The sequence below is a fragment of the Tenebrio molitor genome, chromosome 8 (assembly GCF_963966145.1).
Source record: "Tenebrio molitor chromosome 8, icTenMoli1.1, whole genome shotgun sequence".
NCBI lineage: Eukaryota > Metazoa > Arthropoda > Insecta > Coleoptera > Tenebrionidae > Tenebrio > Tenebrio molitor.
In genome coordinates, this window is record NC_091053.1 from 2,512,876 (window position 1) to 2,525,620 (window position 12,745).

The following is a 12,745-nucleotide window of genomic DNA, read 5'->3' on the forward strand; positions in this document are numbered from 1 at the left end:
CATTCATGTTTAAAACGAGCTCTCTAAAATGGAAAGATTGAAAAGATTTCTGGTGAAATTTGGGAGGTGGGTTTAATTAAAAAAAAAGAAACACATTTTGCCTCCGGTACGGTTAAAAATTATTTTTTTGCATGGATGTTTTAACTTTCATTTTTAATATTTTAAGTATTTTACGCATCATCGGCTGCGTTTTATGGTTTCCAACGCATTCATTGAAATGCAAGATCATAATCTGAATTTAATCATGGTGTAGGTGTTTCATCGTAACTATTTTAAATTTACAATAAAGAACAATTTGTGTTGTTAAAAATGCGTGAGACGAATTATCTCTACAGAGTTGGTCTTGTGTTTTAAAAATTTAGAGATCCAAAATCTGTATTTTACTCAAGCGGAACCTAAGTGATTCCATAAATAATAATAACTCTGCGTATGTATTTTATATCCTAAATATATTTATTCATGACCGTGCGATATATCCCATTTATCCCACTCATTTTAAACGAATAATGATATACTTTACCGCACGGCGTGAGATAAAACATTTATTAGGCATAGTATTAGGAAACGATATTTGGAACTAATTATAAAATAACCGGATTGCCTCTTACAATGGTTTTTGGCTTGTCCGTAAAGATACAAGGTGTCCCTGAAATGCGCGGCAAAATTTTAACTAGGAGCTACTAGGCTTCATGTAGAACTCGGAAAAAATATTTAAAAAATTCTATGTCAAAAATATACCTATTATAAAATATGATATACAGGGTGTATTTTTAAAATGTGCCGAAATTTTACCTACGAGGTTGTGGAACAACGTAGAAGACTAAAAGCAATTAAAAAAAAATTATAGTTCAAAAATTAAATGTCATTTTATTTTTTGACATAGCATTTTTTAAATATTTTTTCCGAGTTCTACATGAAGCCTAGTAAGCTCGTGGTTAAAATTTTGCCGAGCATTTCAGGGACACCTATATTTTACGGGCCCTTCTAGGTACCTAACTAGTTGGGACCACTAATTAAAAATGGTCCATAATATTTGTCACGCGAATCTACGTTGAATAGCTAACAATTTTTTAATTTGAATTTGGTCTTAGATTTTTAAATGATTATTATTATCAAAAATGACATTTATGACAATCCTTATCGGTGCGACTTAATTTCTTTTATTATTTTGCAAAAATTGGAGAGCACAAATGTGTTGAAGACCCCAGGAAGAAATGACGGGCGACAGCAATGGGTTGTCCCAACCGTTCCAACCCTCATAAAAGTATTAGAACGTTCTGAAAACCTGCATAAGCCGTTCCAAATATCGTTTTACTTAATTTTTCGTCATTGCATTAACTTTTACTCTCCCTGCTTCTTCATCTGTCAACTATTTATTTTACTACCTTCTCGTAATATTTTTGAATTTCACATTTTCCGTTTCATTCTTCATTCATTTTTTTTCACGCATTTTCTATTCTATTTTCTGCACCGATCCTCACCTCATCTATCCTGATCTCTTCAGATTTTTCCACTATCACTTTCTGTCTTTATTTATTCACCTTTACCTCTTCTGCATTCCAAAGCATTTCGTATTGTGAATGAATGCCACGGCCAAAACATCTCATTGAAATTCCAATCACTTCAATTCAATATTTGGTCTTGTCATGTTGATTAATTTCCACATCAATGTCATATCAAACTATCAACCGATCCAAAAGAAAGCGAAAACAAATCAAAACGTACAAAATTCTTCAAAGATTGTTCCTACATCATTTTACAATCACGAACCTGTTCCTGGCGGGCAACTCTGTGGGTCAGTGTTTTACAGCGAAATCAATTTCCACTCGCTGATTACGAAATCCAAAAACAAATTTGAACGATTAAATATACTCGCACTAAATTTTATTTATTCGCTTTGGATTCGCAAAACAGAAAGAGAGTAATTTTCGCTAAATGTTTTTCCACCGGTCCCACAGGAACCAGCCGGACGCGTAATTTTTTTAATATTTCGGGTAGGAAAATTACTCTTCATGGTCCACACTTGCATCCTTCATCACCAACAAGGCTCTGAGATCTAATTAAGGATCCTGCAACGTTCTGATTAAGTCTCCTATCTGTACCTACAGGGTGATTCAAGCACGATAAACCCTCTTAAAAAATTAGTAAAAATTATGAAACGTTGGGGTCATATTCCCTACATATAAGGCTTCGAATGTGTGCAATCAATTTTCCCGTATCACTTCATTCAGAGCCATAAAATTTAAAAAATCGATTTTGATACAAAAAAAAAATTTTTTCGACACGCTCATAATTCACAAGAACACATTTATGAAATTCGCTTCAAAAGAAAATTGTTAGTTTTTGAATTATTGCTATTTCAACATTGAGAGCGAAAAATGACCAAGGTTTATAACTGCAGTGTCATAAATAAATACCTCATTGTTGGGTACACATCTGTTGACAACTTTTCTAGTAATTCTTAAGTCCATAAACAAGCCACGTCAACCTCTTTTGTGGAAGTGACCGCCCAATTAAATAATAAATCATAGCTAAATCTTGCACTTTAATATCAAATTCCATTTATTTCGGAAACCGGTGATGTTTTCGTGATTTCAATGACACCAAATTTTTTGAAAGGACTCTCATCGAAAAATTATGTAAATTAATCTAGCGGTGATTGAATTAAAACGAAATATTTACCTGTTTCACTAAAAAAGTTTAAACTTTTACAGAATATTCTACAGCGATGCACAATCATTCCTGAATTTTTTGATAATTTTAAATCGATTAGAAGTGGGTGCTTTCGCTCGGGCGGTAAAACTTGAATCACCCTGTACAAACACTCCCGCCGATTTATCTAATTTGCCTTCACCTTCGAGTAAATCTGATTAGAAAATGAAAAAGCTCGGTGGAGTTTTCTTAAAACTCCGTTCCGGACTAGCTTTCCCGTGGATGCACTAATTGGAAACTTTCCAGAATAATCGTCTTAAAATGACTGCGCTCCAAGTACTGAACCGGCATTATTCGTATAATTCCACTCAAATTATGCGAAACTAGATCCTCCAATAAATTAATTTGATAGGGAAGAAGATGGATCGATGGTGCGAATTGTTTATTAAAATTTTAAAATTCTGCTCCTCGACTCTTTCCTAATTTGAATTTATGACAGAGTCGTAAAGTCGATTTCCCGATCCACTTAGGCCGGTGTAAAATTTTTCGAATCCGACTTCGTAATAAATTATCCTTGGGAGAGAAACCGCCCCCGAATACCATATCAAAACGTCATATTCGGTGAAACTGCCAAATAAAACGTGAACGAGAACGGGAACGTGCCCGTGACTAATATTTTTTCGAGCTTTTTCGCGCCGAAAGCAAGCCCGCCCCTCGTTACGTACCTGTAATTGTTGGCGCCCCAAGCCTCCAGCGTCTCGGCGCCTTTGTACGTGTTTATTAGCTCGAAGTAGGCCGTGGAGACGCCTCGCAGGTCGTTGGGCGCCGGCTCCGACGCGATCGTGAAACCCCTGAACACGATCCGGGAGGTGGAGGCGCTCTCCTCGACGCTCACTTGTTTCTCACTAAAGAACCGTTCCAGATCACAACAGTTCGTCCAAGACACTAGAACGGTGAGGATGACACCGTGCAGGAGGGTCATCGTCGCTGCGGGGCTTGTCTCGCTCCTCTGGTGGGGTTCACTCGGACGTCGGCCGCATCGTCGACGGGTCTGGGTGGATCTGAAATGACGGAAGACGACCGTCAACGATATCTTTCATGTGGTCAAGGTGAACAGGTGCCGCTAATGGGTCGGCTGCGATCAATTGACTAATAATAAATGACGGCGAATGCGTCACTTCACTTTTGTCCTCCGCGTGTGTGTGGGACAAGACGAGCGAGGAGGAAGCGCGCAAGGACGAAGGATTCGTCAGCTGTGATTGGCTGTGACGGATTATTTTGCTTTGTGTATCTTGACTAATTGTCTCTGATTGAGTGTTTCCATTAGACACCTTGGAAACAAACAAACATTTAAAATAATTAACACTTACATTTTTTTTTATTATTATTACATATTTCATTATAACAAATGACAGAGCGGTAGCTAATTATACACTGCACAGTTTGTCATGTTTATGGAATTTTTATATCATCATCATCATTATTAACTTCTTTTGGCAATATACAGGGTGTATCTGAAATACGTGTGTTAATTTTAACCCGTGGAAGAACTCGCCAATTTATGAAACTTTCCTCTATAACATTTTTCAAAATTCGCAAAAGTTTTCCAAGATTTTTTGCCCCCCAATTTTTACCAAACGAGTCGTTCTATGTGATTAACTAGTCTCTCTTTGAATTATTATATACAACTTAACCACGAGCTACTAGGCTTCATGTAGAACTCGGAAAAAATATTTAAAAAATGCTGTCAAAAAATAAAATGACATTTAATTTTTGAGCTACGATTTTTTTGAATTGCTTTTAGTCTTCTACGTTGTTCCACAATCTCGTAGGTAAAATTTCGGCACACTTTAAAAATACACCCTGTATATCATATTTTATAAAATATATAAAACTGTTGTAGAGTTCTACAACTGGTTAAAATTTCAATGTCACCCTGTATGTATGTTTTTTATTTACCTTTTGTTTTTATCTTTCGAAAACAATTAATGTTAATTTAGATTTATAATTTTTCCATTAATAATAAATCACTATTATTACATTTCTTTTTTCTCACCGAACGAGTTTACAGACAAAAATGTACAAATCTGACGTTAAATTGACCTTTAACATGTTTTCGTAGCTCCGCTTGGTGAGTTTTTTTGTTTAAAGCTATTAAAAACAAAAAGTATCACCCCAGTTCAAAAAAAAAAAAAAAATTCGTGCCTTCGGGATTAATTTTTTCCTCGAAACGAGAAAGTTTTACAATCACGAAAGGTCAAATAATTAACAGCTCATAATTTTAACACGAAGATTTATATACTGACAGTATTGTGTTGCCTCGGAGCATAATAATTATCCCTCGTTTAAAATAAAGTAAAATGACTGATTTTTTTTTATTATTTGTTTTGACTTTTCGTACACACGTCGATATCATATTTTGGTGTTTTCGAAACGGCCCCACCATCGTGGTCTAATTAAAAGGCGGCGAACACACCGACCGCAAGCTTCCTTAATCGCCCCAAAGCTCCTAGAGCCCGCCAGGATTATTCAAAGACGCCTTTCCTCTTCCCCACGTTAACCACCGCGAACAAAAAACTCTAGATCGGGACGACGAAATTATTGAATCGAAAAAGCTTTCAGTCGGACTTTAAATGTTTTATTTGGAATTTCCAGTATCGTCGAAAAGCTCCCTAATTGAGTGTTTTTTCCTTGTTGACTCAGCCTCTCAACCGTAAATATTATCTTTTAATTTCGCCCAATACGATAGATGTCAGGTTATAAGAAAACACTGACGTTTGCCACCAGCCTCGTTATTCACGCAACACGGTCCGGTGGCGGTGCTAATTTGCATCGCTTCGAATAATAAACTCGGAAAGCTTTGCGCACAAATTATAAACGTTAATAAACCGGGCCGACCACTAGCGCGATTTTGCAAACTGGATTCATGACAAAATTACGTCCAGAAACTGTGAAATTAAACTAAACTAAAAGTTCTGCCAGGATTAATTAGGACGAAAGTGAAAAATGAAAGAAAAACGCAAAAAGAATCGAGGGACACCCATACAAACATTGGGCTTGTACGACGTTGCTTAACTTCATCACGATTGCGTTTTATGTTACGAAACCACTCCATTAGTGGAATATTTTATTGTTAAATAAGAATGAAAAGCGCAAAAAGAATCGACGGCCACCCATCCAAACATTGATCTTGTACGACGTTGCTTAACTTCATCACGATTGCGTTTTATCATAATGAAACCACTCCATTAGTGGAATATTTTATTGTAAAATTTAATTTAGGTTGTAGAAACGCTCACGACTCCATAAATGAAATGAAAGTTCCACTGTACTTGCTTTTTGGGTCAAGCAATAAAAGGCCAAATTACGACCCAAATATTGTACCGAAGCGTCGATTGATAACTTTTGCGTTGAGTAATGTATTCCATTTTTAAGGAGGAAGTAAAACCTTCCCTTCCGATCTATTAAATTCCCGAATCGAACCGACATTTCTTTTCCATCGGACATGACGACACGAGCAATAAACGTAAAAACTCTAATCCAAATTTGGGAAAATTCAATTCCACCTATTAACTAGATAAAAAAGGGTCGTGTAATGGGGGTCCTCTTAAGCCCGCGAGGTACGTTTCGCATAATTGGGTTTATATGAAACGAAAACCCTTCCCGTTTTTTGTCCACCCAAAACAAAGAACATATTTCACCGTTTTTGCAGGAGCAGTGGCCGTGCGTGAAATATGTCTTCAATGCAAAACCAAAAACTTTGAATTTTCCGAATTGGGCCGATCGATACCATGGCATATTCCGCAACCGGCACCACAACAAACGCACCTGAAAGCTCGCTGCACCGAACTGAATCGATAAATCTATAGTGACATTGCACCTCGACAGGGTTGACTCTTCCGATTTTACATCCCCTAGCAAAACTTCCCCCGGTATTTTAATTCCAGACGGCAACACACACTAATCCCTCGACTACCACTTCTAGTGAATCTTTGAAGAGCTTCCTATACTTAGATCGTCCGAATAAAAATTTAATTGCGAATACCCGAGGAGTCAGTCGAGCTAAAAATTTAATTGCGAGGAGCTGTTTACAACGCTCCATTTTCACAGATGTTGCACACGAGCCGTGCCTGAGTGTGACAACGAAAATTTACATTTTTCGAAAATCAAGCGCAATCGAAGACGTGCCCCGCATCTCCACTGCTCGAGTAATGACGCGAGCAGTTCTTATCTGGGTCCTGATGGCTACGTAATACTGTCCGAAACGTCTTCCGCTCGATTATCTCCTAGTCGGGATTTTTGTGCAAAGTTCGACGGAGTCTGAGCCGAGATTTGAATTTGAACCGGGCTTGGATAACTAACTACATTATAAAATAAGTTTCGGCTTATCCCAACTAATATGAAATGCAAATTTAAAACGAGAAACTTGTCCCATCCACAAAGAACATAAAACTGCGAGTCGATATCTGAATTTTAAATTGATGTCAAGTCGGGACAATGATCGCAACGTTTCTGGCGAGAAAACCAAACCGAAACAGGCGACGACAGGTCCCGATTTGAATCCCATTGATTTCCAATCGAACTTACGTACAATTAGGTTGTTGTTTCAATATCGCAAATCAATGGAGGCCTCGAACTGGACCCATCCAAAGTCGACACCACTTCACGTGTGCGGAGCTTTAGCAAGTGGAGCTTTCGACTCAAGCTCGACCGTACGAAGAAGAGCTTAGCCGCGCACTGAATAATAGAGGCATGGAGATGGAACAGGAGCAAGGACACATGCGCTCTGCATTCTGTTGACACGTCGGAGGATAACGTCGTTTTTTAAACGCCGTTATTTCCACCTATTTCCAATTAATTGTTATTCAGGACTTAAGCGCCTGTCTTTTTTTGTATTGCTTTCGGATCGTCTTGACTAAATATTGGAGGAATTGGGCGAGGGCGGAATACACAATATGGCCCCGACGATGCAAAAAGATTACTGATGGGACAGGGTCTGGGGGGTTTTTTCGCTCCTCCACAGGAGAGAATGTGCGCTGTGGGGGATGAGTGCACTTGTTGGTGGATGAGTAGCACTGCGACCTGTCATGATACGCGAAAGAGGTGCGCTAGAGAAATTACAAGTTTGGAAGAGCAGAATTGGAATTATTTGACCGACCAAGAAATTAGAATAAGTTAACAGCTTGTTAGTGTTTTTGCAAAACAACTATAACAGGTTGTTATAACTTCAGACACACAACAAAGATATAAAGTGCTGATCGTCAGGATAGAGTGATGCACTCTGGAGGATGCAAAATCCGCCAACATTACATAATTGGCTGGTGTAAATTTTGTTTGTGGCCTTGTACAGTGTACGCTCTTATTGTGGAGATGAGTTAAGCGTTTTAATGAATCTGGAATGATTTTATTCTTTTCGTTGGAATTTATATATTACAAGAGAAATGTTCGTTTCAAATTTGAGAAGACTGGAAAAGAGTGGATGAAAGCATCGTGAAATTAAAATTTAAAAATACCGAGCCAAGGTAAAAATAAAACTCGTGTCGGAATGAATGTTATTGAAACCGAAAATGGTGTGTTAAAAAAAAGAAATTGCTTCGGACGGAACGGATGTGATTTGTGTTTTACAAAGGAGATAAACTTGTACATCCAGAGAAAACATTGACAAAGCGTTGTCTACGTTGTGGCCTTTCGGGTCAAAGCTATAATATAATTGAGGAGTAGAGCTTTAAAGAATTTGTGGCCGACTCGAGTTGTTGGGATGAATTAGCGAATATCTTATGAAGATGACAGACTTGTGTTTAGTTCACTAAAAGTCGCAACGTGTGCTGAATTTTAGGAGATGGAGAGTAAATGAGCAAATTGTGTGAAGAGTTCTGTCGTTAGAGAAATTAAAACTCCCAATTAGGAGCGTTATAATTTATTAATATGAGAAACATCATCTACATAACAAGGTAATAAAAACTATCGTTCGTTAACACCAGATTTGGTTTAATTTATTACGTACAGCCGCCATTGTGGGCAATGAACTGTCATGGCGTCTCATTAAAACTCAGTTTCAGCATTATTGTTATTATCGTATTATACTGTTATGATTTTTCATAGACAAATTTAAATATGAGATTAATCGCTAGAAATTTTTCGGACAAGAGATCTTTTTTGAAGAATACCTCCCCTATCCTCTCCTACCCTCCTCGGAGGTTTCAAATTTTCATGGATCTCCCTGTTCTTCTCCGTATCTCCATGGAGCTTCCATCCCGGCCATTATTGTGTCTCTTTCAAATTTCCTATATCTCCCCTGGATCTGCCATCTTGAATTACCCCGTGTTTCCTTCAGATATCCCAGGGACCTCCTGCAACTTTCTGTACCTTCCCAGGATTGCTCATCACGGATCTACACATCTTTCCCAGTTGTGCTATTCTAGATCTCTCTCAATTTTCTTGTATCTTCTCTGAGTCATTGATGTGTGAGTATTTCCTCTGGATTTCTCATCCAGAATGTCCCTATATCTCTTTTGGATTTCCCTCTCTCTCCAACAAATTTACCTGTATCTTCCCCGGATCCTCCTATTTCTCTCCTCAATCGGATCTCAATTTCTGACCTCTCTGTCTTTCCTCTGATTTTTTCATCTAGGATTTCCCGTTCTCTTTTCCGAATCTCACTATATCTTCCATCTCAGATCTCCCATAGCTCCCCGAATCTCCCTGTATATTCTCCAGCTCCTTATGCATTTCCCTATGCATCTACGCTGGATTTCCCTGTTCTTCCTTGGACCTAATCCCAGATTTTTATGCAACTCCCTCTTCTCCCCCGTATCTCCATGCACCTTCCATCTCAGACATTATTGTATTCTGCAAATTTCCAAAACCTCTTCTGCAGTTCTCATCCTTGATTTCCCCATATTTTCCTCAGATCTGTCATCTCGAATCTCTCTGGATTTTCCCAAATCTCCTTATATCTCCCCTGGATCTGCCATCTTGAATTAGCCCGTGTTTCTTCTAGATCTCCCCATATATCCCAGGGATCTCCCTGTTTCTCTCCCAGATCTCCTTATATTTCTCCTGCGACTTTCTGTACCTTCCCTAGATTTCTCATCACGGATCTACATATCTTCCCCAGTTGTGCTATTCTAGATCACTCTCAGTTTTCTTGTATCTTCTCCGAGTCTCTCTGTATCTTCATCGATTCTCCTAGGACCTCTCAGTATTTCCTCTGGATTTCTCATCCCGAATCTCCCTCTCTCCCTTTCGGGTTTGCCTTTCTCTCCAATGAATCCCCCTGTATCTTCCCCGAATTCTCCTATTTCTCTTCTCAATCCGATCTCAATTTCTGATCTCTCTGTGTTTCCTCTGATTATTTCATCTAGGATTTCCCGTTCTCTTTTCCGAATCTCACTATATCTTCCATTTCAGATCTCCTGTAGCTTCCCTGAATCTTCCTGTATATTTTCCAGCTCCCTATCAATTTCCCTATGCATCACCGCTGGATCTCCTTGTTCTTCCATGGACCTCATCCCAGATTTTCATGGATCTCCCTGTTCTTCCCCGTATCTCTCTCTGTATCTTCATCGATTCTCCTAAGATCTCTCAGTATTTCCTCTGGATTTCTCATCTCGAATCTCCTTACGGATTCCTCTGTATCTTCCCCGGATTCTTCCGTTTCTCTCCTCAATTCGACCTCAATTTCCAATCTCTCTGTGTTTTCTCTAATTTTTTCATCTACGATCTCCCTGTCTTTCTTCCGAATCTCACTGGATCTTCTATCTCAGATCTCCTGTAGCTTCCCTGAATCTCCCTGTATGTCCCTCAGCTCGCTATACATCTCGGGTATCCCTGTATGTCTTTCTATCTTGCTTGAATCACTTATCCGGGATATCCTTATATCTCTCCTGGATTTCCCCGTGTATCCTCTATATCTTCCTGTATCTCTCAGTCATGTTGTTTCTCTCCAAGTTTCTCCTGCCACTTCCTTTACCGCCTCTGGATCTTACTGTATCTTCTTGTATATCCCCTGGATTTCTTACCTCGGATCCGCCTGTATCTTCCCCAGATGTGCTGTCCCGGATCTCTCTTTATTTCCTTGTATCTTGTCCGAATCTCACTGTATCGTTACCAGTTCTCTCAGTATCTCTCTGTATTTCCTCTAAATTTCTGATCCCGGATCTCTCAGAATCGCCCTATATCTCTTTCAGATCTCCCCCTCCCTCTCCAACGGACCCCCTGTATCCTCCCCAAATCCTCCTATTTCTCTCCTCAATTCCGATCTCTCTGTGATTCCTGTGATTTTCTCAAATAAGATCCCCCTTTAGCATTTCCAAATCTCACTGTATCTTCCATCCCAGATCTCCTGTATCTGCCCTGAATCTCCCTGTATATCCCCCAGCTCCCTATGCATCTCCCTCGTCTTCTCCTGTATCTATTTCTATCTTGCTTGGATCACCCAACCCGGATCTCCTTATTTCTTTCTTGGATGTCCCCGAGGGTCCTCTAGATCTCCTTGTACCTCGCAGAGATTTCCCTCTTTCTTTGCATCTTCCTGTATCGCCCCTAGATTTCTTATCTCTGATCTGCCTGTATCTTCCCCAGATATGCTACCCCGGATCTCTTTCAATTTCCTTGTATCTTGTCTGAATCTCTCTGTATCTTCACCGGATCTCCAAGGATCTCTCTGTCTTTCCTCTAGATTTCTCATTCCGGATTTCTCAATATCGCCCCATATCTCTTTCAGATCTCCCTTTTTCTCCCTCAGATCCCTATGCATCTCCCCTGAACCTTATGTATCTCCCTGTTTCTTTTCTGGACCACACATCCCCGATCTCGCTGTATCTTCCAGTATCTTTCATTCGTAGGACAGAAATTCTTAGCTCGCCGATTATGGTTTTACTCAACAATGTATTTTATAATTATAACCGCAATTAGATTGCACAGCTTCTCAAGAACATAATGCAATTTTCACATACTTCCATTTTTCATTTCACTACATTTCAAAGTAGGTTAATTTATTTTCTTACTAAAATTTTCTTTAAAAGACCAAATAAAGTGAAATGTGCCAATGCGTTTGTTTCTCTTCACTTCACACATTTAAATGATGTGTTAGCTTTTCCACTTTCTCGAACGAAGCCTCTTCATTATTTTCATGAAGCTAAATCAACAACAAAACACAACACAAAGGTGCAAGCGGATATTGTTTACTCAGATATTAATACAAACAAATTTATTTTCAGGAGATTGAACTCAGAAAATAAGAATTGGTAATGATCATGATTGTTTGTGGGTGTACCTCAAGGTCCTGTTTTAGAGACACTGTTATTCATATAACTGTACACTTATTCAATACATAAAGCATAGTTCCTTTTTCCTTCGCTTTTTGCGTCGCCCTTCGTTCACTTATTTTAATAAACAAGTTGTAAATTATATTATTTATGCGGCACTGATGGCGGCATTTTTAACACAGCGTGCATCTTGAATAAGTTTTGACGACGTATAACGGGTTATGTGCCCCTTAAATCTTTAGTTCATATTATAGCTTGGATATTCTGGTGAAAACTGGGGCTGAATTTATTATTACAGTCCTTTAACCTTTGCTTTAAGACTGTCATAAAACACGAGATTGTCCCATAGGTACCACGTTGCCAACTGGATCCCAACTTGAAAATTTTTACTGTTCATAAATCCAGCGCTTAGCATAAATTATTACGCTTTTACGCTGTAGCTTAAAAACAATAAGGAAATAAATCGGGCAACACTATCGACTAATGTGTAAAAAATGGAAGTTTCGTGTCGCCATCTCTGAATGAAAATTTATCCTTGCAGGATCACGGGTGTTATCTCCATCGCGAACTTTTGTAGTCTCCACTCTTAATGGGTGGATTTAAACTTTGCTTGTCTAAATTTGAAGACCGTTAATCAGCAAATAACTTCTCTGGCGGCGTAATGAACTCGCTAATCCCCCCATTTCTGGTTAAAGCCGAGGTGAAATAAATATTTATGTTTTTTGCCCTCGTCCTGACTTAAAAATTAAAGAATTTACGACACCTGAGCCGACTTGTTGTTTAACAAGTTTTAAGCTCGTCTTATCCGGACGATGTGGAAAACG

General features: G+C 38.8%; 2 protein-coding genes across 6 annotated transcripts in view; one reads left to right on the plus strand and one right to left on the minus strand.

The window, feature by feature from the left end:
• The window catches only part of LOC138137421 (carboxypeptidase N subunit 2-like), a 34,243-nt gene that overhangs the window by 14,523 nt on the left and 6,975 nt on the right, over positions 1-12,745 (plus strand). The window lies entirely within an intron of this gene.
• LOC138137420 (uncharacterized) overlaps positions 1-12,745 on the minus strand; it is a 143,847-nt gene that overhangs the window by 13,143 nt on the left and 117,959 nt on the right. For 2 of the 5 annotated variants that reach the window (XM_069056798.1, XM_069056794.1), the window contains exons 1-2: positions 7,240-7,396; positions 3,378-3,713 (exon numbers count right to left, since the gene is read on the minus strand). In XM_069056798.1, the coding sequence (XP_068912899.1) occupies positions 3,378-3,634 (257 nt within the window). In that variant the 5' untranslated portion in view covers positions 3,635-3,713; positions 7,240-7,396. Of the gene's footprint in view, positions 1-3,377; positions 3,714-7,239; positions 7,398-12,745 lie in introns of those variants that run through there. The other 3 variants (XM_069056796.1, XM_069056799.1, XM_069056797.1) reach the window with 3 other exon arrangements.